The sequence below is a fragment of the Dipodomys merriami genome, unplaced genomic scaffold (genome assembly GCF_024711535.1).
Source record: "Dipodomys merriami isolate MVZ:Mamm:240054 unplaced genomic scaffold, mDipMer1.0.p SCAF_7, whole genome shotgun sequence".
In the NCBI taxonomy this organism is placed as follows: domain Eukaryota; kingdom Metazoa; phylum Chordata; class Mammalia; order Rodentia; family Heteromyidae; genus Dipodomys; species Dipodomys merriami.
This window is the reverse complement of record NW_027206290.1, coordinates 69,565,481-69,581,862: the sequence shown is the minus strand read 5'-3', so window position 1 is coordinate 69,581,862 and position 16,382 is coordinate 69,565,481. Positions and strand designations below refer to the sequence as shown.

Genomic DNA, 16,382 nt, shown 5'->3' with positions numbered 1-16,382 from the left:
AGCCACACACTGAGGCTGCAGAGCAGGCAAGGAAGAGTGTGGGCTTACAGTGACATCACTGAGCACCTTCCGCAACATGACAGTGCCAACCTTCAGCTTTCTTCTTCTTCTGTTTTGTTATTGTTTTGTTTTGCAGTACTAGGAGGTTTGAACTCAGGGCCTTAGACTTGGTAGGCAGGGATTCTACCACATAATCACATCTCTAGCCCTTTTTTGTGTGTTATTTTTGAGATCCAGTCTTTTTTTTTTTTTTTTTTTTTGGTCAGTTATGGGGCTTGAACTCTGGGCCTGGGCACTGCCCCTGAACTCTTCAGCTCAAGGCTAGTGCTCTATCACTTGAGCCACAGCACCACTTCTGGTTTTCTAGTAGTTAACTGGAGATAAGAGTCTCACAGGAACTGGCGCTGTGGCTCAAGCGGTAGAGCGCTTGCCTTGAATTGAAGAGCGCAAGGGCAGCGCCCAGGCCCAGAGTTCAAGCCCCAGGATCAACCAAAAAAAAAAAAAAAAAGAAATCTACTTTTGGGGCTGGGAAGTTGGCTCAGTGGTAGAGCGCTTGCCTTGCATGCCTGAGGCCCTGGGTTCGATTCCTCAGCACCACATAAGCAAAAAGAAAAAAGCCGGAAGTGGCGCTGTGGCTCAAGTGGTAGAGCACTGGCCTTGAGCTGAAGAGCTGAGGGACAGTGCTCAGGCCCAGAGTTCAGGCCCCACAACCGGACCAAAAAAAAAAAAAAAAGAGTCTCACAGACTTTCCTGCCTTGACTGGCTTTGAACCCAGATCCTCAGCTCTCAGCCTCCTGAGTAGCGAGGATTATAGGCATGAGCTACTGGCACCTGGCTTGAGATAGGGTCTTATTTCCTGCCTGGGGACAAGCCTGGACTGTGAGCCTCCGATCTTTGCTTCCCACCATAGCTGGGAAGACAGATGTACACCTCCACACCCAGATTTTTTGGTTGCAAGAAAGGCTTACAGACTTTTCTGTCTGGGCTGACATGGAACCATGATCTTCCTGATCTCAGCCTCCCAAGTGGATAGGATTTCAGGCCTGAGCCTATGGCACTGAGATAATGAAATATCTTTATTTTTCAAACCATTTTTTAGCAGCTTTCCATCCCTATTCTGAAGGGAAGACACCCAAAGAATGACAAGTAACTTTCCACACAATAAGACTTCAGAGATTTAAGACAATAAACCATAGTGGTGGGCTGGGAAGGTGGCTCAGTGGTAGAGTGCTTGCCTTGCATGCATGGATCTCTGGGTTTGATTCCTCAGCACCACATAAGCAGAGAAAGCCTGAAGTGGTGCTGTGGCTCAAGTGGTAGAGCACTAGCCTTGAGCTGAAGAGCTGAGGGACAGTGCCCAGGCCCAGAGTTCAGGCCCTATGACTGAGAAAAACAGAACAAAACAAAACATAATGGTATCTCCAGTCCCATGTGAGTTCCAGAGCCATCAAGAGTGAGGTCAGTATTTCCCATTGAATCTGGGTGAGCCTTCAGTACTGTTTTGAATAATCACATGAAGTCCAAGTGTCACTGTCTGCTTTCACCTGCTGTCTCTTAGGATAGTGGCCCTGGAAGCCCAGAGCCATGCTATGAAGAAAACCAGGTCACACAAAGAAGCCACCGGGAGGATACTGAGTCATCTCCAGCCCTCAGCCCTGGTGGAACTCCCAGCCAACAGCATGGGGCAGCCCCAGCGTTCAGCAGAATGCCCCAGTGGATGCAGAATTACAGGGAACTTGCCCTGGCCAGATGCCCATGCTGGAGGCTCGTGGGCTGAAAAGACCTGATTGTTGGTTCAAGTCTCCCGCTTTGTGGTGGCTTAGTACCCAGCAACAGATAATCAAAGCACTGTGAGTAAGCAGTGTGTGTGTGTGTGTGTGTGTGTGCGTGCGTGTGTGTGTGTGTGTGTGTGTGTGTGTGTGTGTGTGTGTGTGTGTGTGTGCTGGTTTTGGGGTTTGAAATTCAGGTCTTGGGCATTGTCTCTGAGTTTTATTTTGGTTTTTACTCAAGGCTAGCACTCTATCATTTGAGCCATAGCTCCACATTGGGTTTGGTTTTGTTTTGTTTGTTTTCATGAATTTTCTGCCAGGCTGGCTTTGAACTGTGATCTTCAAGGATCAGCCTCCTAAGGAGCTAGGATGCAGAGCACTAACTTTTAAAGAATGCTTCCAAACAATGAGAGCAAATGCTTGCTCAGACACATGTCTACATTACCTCATGTAAGCATCAAAAAAAAAAAAAAAAGCCCTATGGAAGGGCACTGTGGCTCAAGCCTATAATCCCAGCTACTCTGGAAGAATAGACTGGAGGGCTGTAGTTCTAGTCAGGCCCAGGCAAAATGCTAGTAACCCTAATTCATATATAAAAAGATGTACTTGTGATTGAAAGACAATATTAGGATGGATTATGAATGAGTCATAGATTTGGTACAGCTCAAGCCTCTCATCCTTATCCCCTTGTCAACCCTTCCCTGTCCCTAGGGGGCCACATTTGTCATGGGACAGTCAAGGCTGTCACCATTCCCCAGGTGCTGAATGAAGTCAGTGGGTGGTCTCCCACACACCCACCAATCATCTTGCTGTCCAATCCCTCCTGTGGTCCTGTGGGCTGGGGAAGTAAGAGCCCCCACCTGCCACTTGAGCCACAGTCCTACCTCTGGCTCTTTATTGATTAATTGGAGATAAGAGTCTCATAGATTCTCTTGCTCAAGCTGGCTTCGAACCACCATCCTCAGATTTCAGCCTCCTGAATAGCTAAGATTCCAGGTGTCCAGCTAGATTAACTGCTGTTACTAGAGGATAAGTCTATGGACTTTTCAATAGCCTTTAACTATATTTTGAATTTCCTTCTCCTGTGCAACACTTCACAAGAGTATTCGCTCTGCCTATGGTGTTGCCAATCAGAAGAAATCAGTTCTTTTCATAACACAATGGTTGCAGAGATCTCAAAGTAGTGTTTATGCAACTTGTGACTTGGAGATGATGGTAGCGAGGGGGCCTGCTGTTAGGCCTTTAATAGTTAATGAAAAACACATACATTACGGTGGCACACGGGATTTTTTAATTCCATGTGTGGCAGCCATAAGATGCACTTCCCAGGCCTCCAGCTGCAGGAGGATAATCCAGTGAGAGCACCAGCTGCAGCCTGCTAAGCAGGGTTGGGACCCATACCTTACCAGGCCTCCTTGCCAGGGCTGTTCCCAGTCAAGGGCAGGAATGAGGAGCAAGCAGAAGGGACTTCCCCAAAACTAGGTCCTTCCCTCCCTCCCTCCCTCCCTTCCTTCTTTCCCTCTCTCTCTCCCTCCCTCTCTAGCTATCCTCCCCTGCCACATTCTCTCTCAACATACAAAACACTGGCATGCTTCATCTTTTTGGGCATCTGTTTCTTGGAGGAGTAGCATGGACTGATAACTGTCTTCCAACATAGTTGTTTTCTTTTGTAATCAAAAATACTTTATCCTCTGAAAAACACCATGGCTACGGTTACCTCTAAATTCATTCATTGTGTAGCTTAAATACATATAGCCTTTTATGTCTATTATATCTCAATAAAGAAGATTTATTTTACTGTGATGGTACTGGGGCTTGAACTCAGGGCCTAGACACTGTCCCTTAGCTTTTTTGCTTAAGATTGGTGCTCTACCACTTGTGCCACATCTCCACTTCCAGGTTTTTGCTGGTTATTGTCTATAAGAGTCTCAGGGACTTGTGTGCCCTGGCACCTCAGATCTCAGCTTTCTGAGTAGCTAGGATTATAGATGGGAGCCACCAGTGCCCAGCTGTATTCAGGTTTAAGCAGTACCATTTCCCAGGGTGAAGAGAGGATGTTCCCTGGCCTCCTAGAAATTGGTAAGAAGAACAGCCAACTATTGGGCATCTCCTGCCAAGCCCTTGACACTCCTGGTGATTCTCGTATACAACATGTATAATTCGGCAACTATCTCTGCCTTCTAAGGCAGATCTGCAACCCCCCAGCTTGTGGGTGAGGAGGAGGATGTGGGTTGGTGGTATGAATAACTTGCTTGGGGGTCACAGGGTCATGGGGCCCATGACTGGCAGACACACAATTATCTAGAGCTGACTAGACAGCACTGCTCCCACAGCCCCCGCTACAAGGGGCGAGGATAAGCAAGGTGCAGGGACAGTGCACGCGCGCGTGCGCACACACAGAGCAAAGATCCCGCCTCTTAATTACAGCTGTCGCTGTGTGTGCTGTTAACAAAGGCCGTGGGCTGGGAAAGGAATCGGCGTAATATGCAATTGCTCATTCCCAATTAGCACAAATTATCATCTGTCTGAGAGGATAATGTTAGGAGCTGGAATCCTTTCCTGGTGGATCAATGGTGCTCCTGTGCCACACCTCTGCTGCCAACCACAGCTCTGCCTGGTGGCTTCCCAGGATGCCCCAGCCACTAGTGCCGTCCCCCACCCCCCCAGGCACAGCGTCCCTCGTTCAGGGTACCCTCTGTGCATTTTCTTCTGCTCTGCCCTGCCCTGCTCTGCCCAGGCTCCCCTTCCACGCATCTACACTAACTGGCTAAATCTGCCAGGCCACTGGCTATGTCCCTCTCCAGCTCCATGGGGAAGGCTGCACCATCCCACCAGCCCCCTACCCCCTTCTCTGGGCCCCTTCTCAGGCCCAGAGAACAGAAGCAGGCCTTGGTGGTACCCTTCCAGGCTGTGATGGCACACCACTGTATGGCAGCCGGGCCGCAAGGAGGAAGGGCTGGTCTGTTCACGGGTGCTCTCTCACCTTGCCTTTCCTCCTCCCTTCTCTTCCCTTCCTCCCTTTCATCTTTGACAGGGCCTCTTTATGGAGCCTAAACTACCCTCAAACTCATGATCCTCCTGCCTCAGCTTCCAGAGAGCTGGGAGGGCAGGTGCGCACCACCATGCTCAGCCTTCTGCTCATTTTTCATTTTCATTCCCCAAGGGCTGCCGTTTCCCCTGCCCTCCCTTCCTCCCCTGTTTTCCAGGCTGATGCCACGACACCCTGTGGGTTAAAGCTCAGTACTCATTCTTAGCGTCCTAACACTTGTTGATTACTTATAATGTTACCCACGTTAACTCGTTTACTCATGCAACGGCTGAGTACTGCAGTTATTTCCACTTTGCAAGTGGGGACCCGGGGCACAGAGAAGTTGACTAACCTGCCTAAGGTCACACAACTTAATAAGTGATTTCACGAGTACATGAATCAAAGGGTTTGGCCTCAGGCCTCAGGCAGCTGGCCCAGCTGGGGAGACGCCCCTGCCACTTCCGCTCTTGACACTGTTCTCTTTAGGGACTCAGAGCACACCTGTGACCTCACACACGACCTTGCTGGGCTTTCGGCCTGCCCTCACCACGACTGACCTGCGAGAGCCTGGGGGGGGGGGCTGGCACACTGCGCATGCTCACTCTACCCGCCCCAGCCCAGCACTCACAGGCTTCATGATCCAGGTGATCCCGGGGTTCTTGCGGAACTCCTCCACGAACAGGTGGTACTCGCAAGGCATCTCGAAGGTTTTGGGGAAGAAGTCGCACTTGGCGGCCTCCAGCTTCCCGGCCTCGCGCTCCAGCTGCTTCCGGAACCGCTTCAGGTTCTTCACCATGTAGTTCTTGCGGGTGAGCTGGGCAGCAGCGGGGTGGGCAGGGCGGGAGGTGAGCCCCTCCCCTCCCCCTCTCCCTCCCCCTGTTCCCCTCCCCTCCCCCTTTTCCCCTCCCCTCCCCTGTTCCCTTCCCCCTTCCCCCTCTCCCTGTCCCCTCCCCCTCCCCCTGTCCTCTCCCTCTCCCCCATCCCCTCCCTTCCCCCTGTTCTCTTCCCCCTTCCCCTGTTCCCCTCCCCCTCCCCCTGTTCCCTCCCCGTCCCCTCCCCTGTTCCCCTCCCCCTCCCCCTGTTCCCTCCCCGTCCCCTCCCCTGGTCCCCTCCCCCTCCCCCTGTCCTCTCCCTCTCCCCCATCCCCTCTCTTCCCCCTGTTCTCTCCCCCTTCCCCTGTTCCCCTCCCCTCCCCCTGTTCTCTCCCCCTTCCCCTGTTCCCCTCCCTCCCTCCCCCTCCCCCTTTTCCCTCCCCCGTCCCCTCCCCTCCCCCTTAACCAGAGGGACAGCGGTGTGGCAGAGCTGCACGCATGCGCATGCGCGGTACCAGCGGGTAGGCGGCGGCCGGCTCACCTCGTAGTGGTTCCGGAAGTGGCTGATCCGCACGTGCTCGTCCATGTAGATGTGGTCAAAGTTCTCCCGGAGCCAGCTGACGTCACACCAGTAGAAATCCCACTCCCCCTCACTGGGGTGGGAGGACAAGGGTCATGACCTGAGGGCTGGGGCAGGGGAGGGGGCCTGCAGCAGATCTGGCCACGCGCAGCCCCTCGGCACCGCAGTCCCCACCTCGCCCCAGGACGCAGGACGGGCCAGCCCATGCCACCTGCCTGGGCATCCACTGTCACCTCACCTGCCCACACCATCCAGGGGGGATCCAGTCACATCTGTAAGCTCTTTCCAGATCCCTGAGTCCCCTCTCACTAAACCTCAGAGCCGCCCCAGGAGGGGACAATGATCTGAGCGCTAAGGTACAATGGCCATGCTTGGTCCCCACACTGGCTTGACCGCAGTCTAACCCTGCCCTTCATCACCTCGCCCAGGAGGGGGACAAATCGGAGCTAGTGCTGGGGTGCACAAAAGAAATGTGACAGCCTGGCACTGGTGGCTCATGCCTACAATCCTAGCTGCTCAGGAAGCTGAGATCTGAGGATCCTGGTTCAAAGCCAGCCCAGTCAGGAAAGCCTGCGAGACTCTTATCTCCAATTAACCACCAGAAAACTGGAAATAGAGCTGTGACTCAAAGTGATACAGCACTATCCTTTAGCAGAAGAGCCCAGGGACAGTGCCCAGACCCCAACCAGATAATAAGTAACAAACCAGCACTACTGGATAGCTTCTACTTGTTGAGACAGGGTCTCACTGTACAGCCCAAGCCAGCCTGGAACTTGAGATCCTCCTGCTCAGATACCGAGGTGCTGGGATTCATTACACCAGGTACGTGCCACCATGCCAGGTGTAAATAATGAAGCCTTTGTTTTATGTAGGGAATCAAACCCAGGTAAGTCCTTGTACAGAGCAATGTCACTAAGGCACAGCCCTGCATCCTATTTTTTAGTTGAAAAATTATAGCTAATGCTGGATGCCAGTGGCTTACATCTGTAATGCTAGCTCCTCAGAAGGCTAAGATTTGAGATCCTGGTCCGGAGCCAGTCCAGGCAGAAAACTGTAAGACTCTTATATCCATTTAACCAGCAAAAAGCCAGAAGTAGAGGTGTGGCTAAAGTGGTAGACACTAGCCTTGAAGGAAAAAACAAACAAACAAACAAGAGAGCGTTTGAGCCCTACTACTACAACACCCTTTAGATTCTCCCTACGTAGCCCAGACTGGTCTGGAACTCATGATTCTCCTGACTCAGCCTCCTGAATGCTGAGATTACAGGGATGTGTCACCATGCCTGGATAAACAGCTAAACTTTCAGATTTGTTACAGAGCAAGCACACCTGGAGCCATGGCCCAGAAGTTTGGCTATCTGTTGTGAATGAAAGCTCACTTTAGAATTTCCCTGAAATAGGGCTGGGAAGTTGGCTCAGTGGTAGAGCACTTGCCTTGCATGCCTGAGGCCCTGGGTTTGATTCCTCAGCACCACATAAGCAAAAAGAAAAAAGCCGGAAGTGGCACTGTGGCTCAGGTGGTAGAGCACTAGCCTTGAGCTGAAGAGCTGAGGGACAGTGCTCAGGCCCAGAGTTCAGGCCCCACGACCGGACCAAAAAAAAAAATTATTTCCCTGAAATAAAAACCAGATTTTCTCTTGCTTCCTTGTGGCTGTCAACTGGATGGCTCTCCTGGAGTGTTGACCATACATACAGGAGCCTATGGCGTGGAGATAGTAGCAGCCTGACACTAAGCTCAGAGGTGGCAGTGGGGGTGGACTGGGCACGGTGTGGTGACGTCTCTCAGTACATGGGTCTCCAACTTCCCACCTCCAAATACAATTTTACAAGTTTCACAGGCAGGTCCCTGCTTAATGTTCATTAGCAGGTGTGGGGGGGGGGGGCGGGGAGCTCCAGAGAAATAGCAGAACAAACCCATAATCTTACAGATACTATCATAGTGACATAAAAGCACTTTCATTTAAGCAAATGAGTCAATCTAAGTATGCAGCAAACACCACACACAGATGGTGACACTCATGGCTGGGAGTGACACTGGAGTCAGACATTACATTCCCAAGCCAGGCAGTGGTGGCTCATGCCTGTAATCCTAGCTACCAGGACCCTGAGATCTGAAGACAGACAGCCCAGACACAAAAGTCTATGAGACTCTATCTCCAATTAACCACCAGGAAACCAGAAGTGGAGCTGTGGCTCAAACTGTTAGAGCATTAGCCTTGAGCACAAAACCTCAGGGACAGCGCCCAGGCCCTGAATTCAAGCCCCACAACCGACAAAAGCAATAAATAAATATCATTCCTACTTTTGTCATATGTGATGAATGAAAATCCATGTCCTCCTCCAAGCCTTCCCCAGGCTGTTCCTGCAGGCACAGCGAACATGAGGAGCTTTCTCAAGCAATGGAAACCCACCCGAGAAATGTTGCTGTGCTTTGTAAACTGCAGACACACAGCCACACAGTCTGGGGTGTGGGCTGGGATGTTCACCTAGACACATTGGCCATCTTCTCTTCCAACTTGGACCATGCCAGGCAGGGCCCACCAAGCAGCAGTCATGAGCTCTGACTCTCCTCCTGCTGCAGACCACCACACTTGTGTGTCTTGGCCTGCCTCCCCTGGCCTCAGTTTCCCTACTGGGGAAAAAAAAATCAAGGAAGGGAAAGTCTGCTCAAGATGGGGGGCAAATCAATCACAATGAATAAACATGGGTAGAAATTCCTTTCACTCAGAAAAATAGGTAATAAGTGAAGACGGCATGAATTGAGTGAGAGTTTCCATTTTGAAATTGTAATAACAAAAACTTATTTGAAAAAAACCCACTGGGCACCAGTGGCTTGTGCTCCTAATCTTAGCTATTCAGGAGGTTGAGATCTGAGGATCACAGTTCAAAGCCAGATCAGGTAGGAAAGTCCATGAAACTCCTATCTCCAACTAACCACAAAATAATCATAATAAAGGCCAGAAGTAGAGCTGTGGCTCAAGTGGTAGAGTATTAGTCTTGAGCACTAAAGCTCAGAGACAGCCAGGCACTGATAGCTCCTGCCATAATCCTAGCTATTCAAGAGGCTGAGATCTGAGGCTCTGGTTCAAAGCCAGCCCAGGAAGGAAAAACCCAAGAGACTCTTTATTATTTATTTTTTGTCGGTCATGGGGCTTGAACTCTGGGCTTGGGCACTGTCCCTCAGCTCTTCAGCTCAAGGTGAGCTCTCTACCGCTTGAGCCACAATGCCACTTCCAGTTTTCTAGTAGTTTATTGGAGATCAGAGTCTCACGGACTTTCCTGCCCAGGCTGGCTTTGAACCATGATCCAGATCTCAGCCTCCTGAGTAGCTAGGAGTACAGGTGTGAGCCACCGGCACCGGGCTCCAAGAGACTCTTACACACACACACACACACACACACACACACACACACACACACACACACAAATGGAGCTGTAGCTCAAGTGGTAGAGCACTAGCCTTGAGCAAACCAGCTCAGGGATAGTGCCTAGGCTCTGGTTCAAGCCCCAGAATTGGCGTGTGCGCATGCGCGCACATGCACAAACACCCACACAGATTATAAAATCACTTTGTGAAGTTGTGTTGATGACAGGATATTTACAGAGTGTCAAAGTATCTTCCCACAAAGAGAACTTCCTAGTTGAAAAAAACAAATTAAAAAGAAAGAAAAAAAAGACAAATTTTCATTGGCAATTCCTGGCACGCCTTGCTTTAACTTGGCAATGGAGGAAACATCCCCATTGGTGAGACACACCGGCATCATGAACTCTGAATGTGGCACAGTGGGCTGGGGGACGCATGGCACTACTCTGTGCTGTTCCTGCCTCTGGCCAGGGGTGGAGCTCAGGGAGCTCAGGTGGGGCATGCTTGCCTAATATGAGCAAAGTCCTGGGTTCCAGCCTTAGTGCCACAGAAAACAAACAAATAAGAGGGTTTTCTATGTTTTTGTTTTTGTTTTGTCAATTATGAGGCTTGCTTGAACTCTGGGCCTGAGCACTGTCCCTCAGCTCTTCAAAGGCAATCACTCTACCACTTGAGCCACAGTGTCACTTCCAGTTTTCTAGTAGTTAATTGGAGATAAGAGTCTCATGGACTTTCCTGCCCAGGCAGGCTTTGAACCGCGATCCTCAGATCTCAGCCTCCTGAGTAGCTAGGATTACAGGCATGAGCCACTGGTACCTGGCTACAAATAAGAGTTGTAAATGCAGAGCCTCATGATCCTTCCCTAAGAGGCTGCTAGGATAGGGTGGAGTTACACCTGACCCTGCTGAAGACTAGGCACAAACCCTAGCTCAAACGTGGCATGCCCATTCCTCTGTGCCCAGGTTTCTCTTTAGTGAGGCAGGGATGGTAAGAACCCCCACTGAAAGACTAGAGGGTGACTACTCAATGGTGTTGCAGTGTCTAGTAGGCGCAGCTGTTGCTAAGCAACAGGTGTAGACAGACTAGCCATCTATTCCTCTTCCTCCTCCTCCTTCTTCCTTCTTCCTTGTCCTCTTCCTTCTTCCTTCCTCCTCCTCCTTCTCCTTCCTTCTTCTGTCCTCCTCCTCCCCTCTTCTGTCCCCCTTCTCCTCCTCCTTTTTTTGTGCCAATCCAGGGACTTCAACTCAGGGCCTGGACAGTGTCCCTGAGCTTTTGTGATTCTACCACTTGAGACATACCTCTGCTTCCCAGCTTTTTGCTAGCTAATTGGTTATCAGAGTCTCTTGGTTTTGTCTGCCCAGGCTGGCTTTGAACTGTGACCCTCAGATCTCAATCTCCTGAGTAACTAAGATGACAAGTATAAGCTGCCTGCACCTGGCTTCCATTCTCCCCATTTCTACAACAACATAATTTCAGAGTTTACCTGAGAAATGAGGTGGACATTTGTCAGATTTCCTTACAGCTAGGTGAAGCTACATGGCTAAGATCTTCTAGCAAGATGTGACTTTAGAGTTTGTCCTTCTTATTCTTGCCAACTTCCTTCCTACTGCTACCTGGAGTTTGAGGGCAGGACCAGAGCTGCACCTGGACCATGAAACCTTGCTCAGAGGCAGGCAGAATGGAAAGACAGAACTAGACAGTGTCTGTAATGCCCTCCCCATCTCTAACTTCCTGATGTGGACCTCAATGGGACAGACAGATGGATACACAGCCACACTGAAGAAGCCTCTAAACTTCAGCCGCACTAACAACAGCCAGCCAGTTTGTGTGGCCCAAGTCCTTGTTTCTATCAAGAGCCAATTACTGAATGTCCAGCTGGGGAGGAGCTACACACTTTCTCCAACTGGTCCTAAGCAGCAACTCTTAAGACAGCTTTATCTTACTGAGTGGTTGTAGAGCTTAAATACCATAGAGATGATGTCACTAATGCACCTGACACATTTGAGTGCTAATGAATGACGCTGGCACTTTAGACTAAGACTCTGTGAGTACCCAGGGAAGGAAAAACTCAGGAAGACAGGGACTAAGAGGAGAAGGAATAGAGTTGAGCTGGTGGTGGGGGTGAGGGCTAGGGTGGGGGTGGGGTGGGGGTCTTACTCTTTCACTTCCACCCATCCTGGCCTGCGACGTAGAACATCCATGAGTGTGTTCATAAGCGTTGTCTTGAACCGGACTAATGTTCTCTGCTCTCTGCAAATCAAGGCAACAGAAAGAATACTTGCTTAGGATCAACCTTTGTACTAGGTTGATCCACAGATGGGAAAAGGAAGGAAGGAAAGAAGATCAAATTCCACATCTAGAATTCCAAAACCATGACAAGAAGCCAGTGGCTCATGCTTGTAATCCTAGCTACTCAGGAGGCTAAGGTCTAAGGATCTCAGTTTGAAGCCAGCCCAGGCAAGAAAGTTCCTAACACTGCTATCTCTAATTAGCCATCAAAAAGCCAGAAATAGAGCTGTGACTCAAGTGGTAGAGCACCCTCCATGAGTGAAAAAAAGCTAAAAAAAAACAATGCTCAGACCCTGAATTCAAGCTGTAGTACTGGTACCAAAAATATATGTAAAATAATAAAAAAAATCTTTGAGTTGTTGGAAAATAGCAAGTATTTACTATGTCCCAGGCACAGTCTGGCTGCTTTCCATGAGCCATGACAGATGCTTGCATCACGTGACAAGTGTTTGCAAGGCCTCTTCTGGAAATTCATCTGGGAAGATGGAACAGATGAACTTTCCCCCATTCCTCCTACATAGACGACTAAACACCATAAACAGTGTCTAGGAAACAGACTTAGGATGACTGAAAGGTAGAGAAGAAGGCAGACCAGCTAGGGACCTGAAGCCTAAAGGTGACACAGTAAGAATGCTTGAGTTTGCTTTTTGTCTCATAGCCCAGATTGAAGATTTTAAAAAGCCAGTGAATTGCTAATGGGCACATATAAAACGAAAACCAGCTATTCCAACAAACAAACAACAAACAAGCCAGCTCTCTAGCCAAAGGATGGAATGGAAAACAGACAGGAAAACAATAACTGTATGTCCATTTATGTCAGAGGTGGCCAGGAGGAGTCTAGAGATCCTACAAGATTATAGAAGATAACCCAACACCACTGCTGGGGTGACAATGGAGAAGGCCAAGGCCAAGGCCAAGGCGTGCTTTCATCTTGCTCTCCTTCTGCACACGCACACACACACACACATGCACACACATATGTGTCACTGGAGGCCACATAGAAAGCCTGGAATTCCCTGCTACCCAATCATGAGGTGTCCCTCCTACTGTGGGGTGACATCAAAGGAGGCCTATAGGACAGCTAGAGATCAATGACATTGAAAATCAAGCAAATTACAGGCTAGTTCTTGGAAAATATTTTTTTAATTGACAAATGCATTCATCAGCCAAACTGACAAAGGAAAGAGAAGAAGACACAATTCCTGGAGGAGTGATAGAATGGGGAAGTACTACAGACTCTGCAGACACCGCAGGGGCAGTAAGGAGTACAAACACCTCCTCCACACCTAAGGGTGACAGCGTGGGAGGATACAGTCCTTAAAGCACATGACACAGCTCATCTGGGATGAAACATGTTCAAACAGCTCCATAACTACTAAGGAAATCGAGTTCATCATATAACAACTCTCAAAGGAGACATCTTGGGGGTTGGAAGTGTGGCTTAGTTGGAAGAGCACTAGCAAATGAGAGAAAGTATTAGGTAAGAGTCCTAGTCTTGGAAAGGAAAGGAAAGAGAGAAAGATGACATCGCCAGGCTCAGAGGGTTACCCTGGAGAATTCTCCAAAATGCTAAAAGTCAGATTCCACCCCAATTCTATGCAATTTCTTCCAGAATAAAAGGAAGAGGAGGGATGAAAGCTTCTGAACCTATTTTGTGAAGCTAGTATAACCTGATTTCAAAAATCAAAAAGAGCACACAAAACGAAAACTATAAACTGGGCACTGGTGGCTCATGCCTGTAGTCCTAGTTATTCAGGAAGCTGAGATCTGAGGATTGCAGTTCAATGCTAGCCTGGGCAGGAAAGTCTGTGAGATTCTTATCTCTAATTAACCACCAGAAAATGATGCTTTGACACAAATGGTAGAGCACTAGACTTGAGCAAAAAAGCTCAGGGACAGTGCCCAGGCCCTCTGAGTTCAAGCACTACTACCAACAAAAAAGAAAAGAAAAAAAGAAAGCTATAGACCAGGATGGAGGGTGTAGTTTGGTGACAGAGCACTTACCCAGCATGCTCAAGGTTCTAGGTTCCATCCCCAGCACCAAAAATGAAATAATAAATTTCAAAATCAGCAAATAGAATTCAGCATTATATAAAAAGAATTGTATACCAGAGCCAAATGGATTTTTTTCTGTAGGCAAAGCTGATTCAATATTACAAAATCAATGTAATCTATCCTCTTAATAGGATAAAGAAGGAAAATCACATGATCATATCAATTGATGCATAAAAAGAATTTGACAAGGCTGTGATCTCAGCTACTCATAAGACGGAAATTGGGAGGATTTTGGTTTGAAGCCACTTTAGTCAAAAAGTTAATTTTTGATTCTCATCTCAACTAATAAGATGGCATGTTGGTCTATGTCTGCAATTCAAGCTACATGGAAGGCCATAGATAGGAGGATGGTAGTCAGAAGCCTATTCCACATGAAAATGTGAAGCCCTTCCTGAAGAATAACTCAAGCATAAAAGAGCTAAAGATGAGGCTCAAGTGCTAGATTACCTGCCCAGCAAGTGTGAGATCCTGAGTTCAAATCCCAGCAGCACAGAAAAGAAGGAAAAATAAGTAAAAGTGTTTGACAAAGTTAAATATCCATTCAAGATTAAAAAAAAAAACTAAGAAACCTCCCCATTGTAATGAACACTGAAAAAGCAGGCAGCTAGTATTGCAATGATGGTGAAATGACGGTCTCTACACCACTCACTACTCACACAGTGCAGCCCTGGAAGTCCCCACCTCCAGCCCCACAAAAGGTAAAGGACGGATGCAGATGGCGAAGGAAGGAAGGAGTCTGTTCATTTTGTTGGTGGTGGTGGTAGTGGTGGTGCAGGGCTTGAACTCAGGGCCTGGGTACTGCCCTGGGTTCTGCCTTTTGCAGAAACCTAGCACTTTGAGCCACAACTCCACTTCTGGTTTTTGAGTTTTTGAGTGGTTAGTTGGAGATAAGAATCTCACAGGGACTTTTCTGCCCTTGCTGGCTTTGAACAGTAATCCTCAGATCTCGGCCTCCTGCGTAGGTAGGATGACAGGGGTGAGCCATTGGTGCCTGACTGTAGGTAACTGTAAAAACTCCCAAGTAACCTAAAACAACTCCTGTTTAGTTCAACTCATAGTTTAGTTCAATCAAAAGACACAAGACAATAGATAAATCAACTGTATTCCCACATATGGTCAGTGCACACAGGAACAGAAGGTACAATGTACAGCCACTATATAGCTCAGCAAATGCAGGGCAGGGAATATAGTTACAGTACCCAAAAATATGTGAGTTATCCTACTGTGGAATAAGAATATTATTGAAGTATTTTTTTGGTGATACTGGCTTTTTAACTCAGGGCCTTGCACTTCCTGGGCAAGTGTCTACCATTTGAACTATGCTTCTAGCCCTGTTGTAATTGTTAAAATAAATTAATAAGTATTTAACATTTTTACCAGTTTGTTTGTAATATGGTAACTGTTAATATATACAAGCCACATAAACATGTTAATTTGGGCCTTTACTAATTTTTAAGTTGTAAAGGGATCCAGGGTTCAAAACTTGAGAAACACTGTTACAAAGAAACTATTTAAAAAATAAAATAAGAGCTGGGCATCAGTGGCTCATTCTTGTCATCCTAAATCCTCAGGAGGCTGAGATCTGAGGATTATAGTTTGAAGCCAGTCTGGGCAGCAAAGTCCATGAGAGTCATATCTCCAATAATCACACACACACACACACACACACACACACACACACACACACACACACACACACACACACACAGACTGGAAGTGTGAGCTATGGCTCAAGTGATAGAGCCCTAACCATAAGCAAAATTGCTCAGGGACAGCAGCTTGGCCTTGAGTTCTCAAGCCCCAGGACTGGCATGATCATCATCATCAACAACAACAACAAGAAGTAAATAAAAATAAAAACAAGGGAAGTGGAGCTGTGGCCTTGAGCTGAAGAGCTGAGGGACAGCGCCCAGGCCCAGAGTTCAAGCCCCATAACCGATCCAAAAAAAAAAAAAAAGTACAATCCTTTGGGGCAGGAAAGGTGGCTCAGTGGTAGAGTGCTTGCCTCGAATGCATGAGGCCCTGGGTTTGATTCCTCAGCACCACATAAGTAGAAAAAGTCGGAAGTGGTGCTGTGGCTCAAGTGGTAGAGTGCTAGCCTTGAGCTGAAGAGCTCAGGGATAGTGCCCAGGCCCAGAGTTCAGGTCCCACGACTGACTAAATAAATAAATAAATAAATAAATAAAATAAGTTAGCTGTGGCAGTACAAGAAGCTAATCCCAGCATTCCAAAGATGGAGGCAGGAAGACTGCAAGTTCAAGGCCAGTGTGGGCTACCTAGAAAGACCTATCTAAAAAATGATCATAATCAATTAAATAAGTAGGTTTAACTAAAAATCAACAGAGAAGAGCAAGTAGATACTAAAAACAAACAAAAAACTTAAAACATACAGTTTTAAAATCCATCAAGTTGGAGAGAATGGTGGCATCACACAAACACCAAGTGTTTCTTGCAAAAAATGACAATGATTGCACAATGCCACTAA

General features: G+C 48.1%; 1 protein-coding gene across 2 annotated transcripts in view; it reads right to left on the bottom strand.

Annotated features, from left to right (window-relative positions):
- Window positions 1-16,382, bottom strand: part of Ttll9 (tubulin tyrosine ligase like 9) — a 41,763-nt gene that overhangs the window by 17,476 nt on the left and 7,905 nt on the right. For both annotated transcript variants that reach the window (XM_070007018.1, XM_070007019.1), the window contains exons 3-5: window positions 11,711-11,803; window positions 6,151-6,262; window positions 5,426-5,611 (exon numbers count right to left, since the gene is read on the bottom strand). In XM_070007018.1, the coding sequence (XP_069863119.1) occupies window positions 5,426-5,611; window positions 6,151-6,262; window positions 11,711-11,803 (391 nt within the window). The remainder of the gene's footprint in view (window positions 1-5,425; window positions 5,612-6,150; window positions 6,263-11,710; window positions 11,804-16,382) is intronic.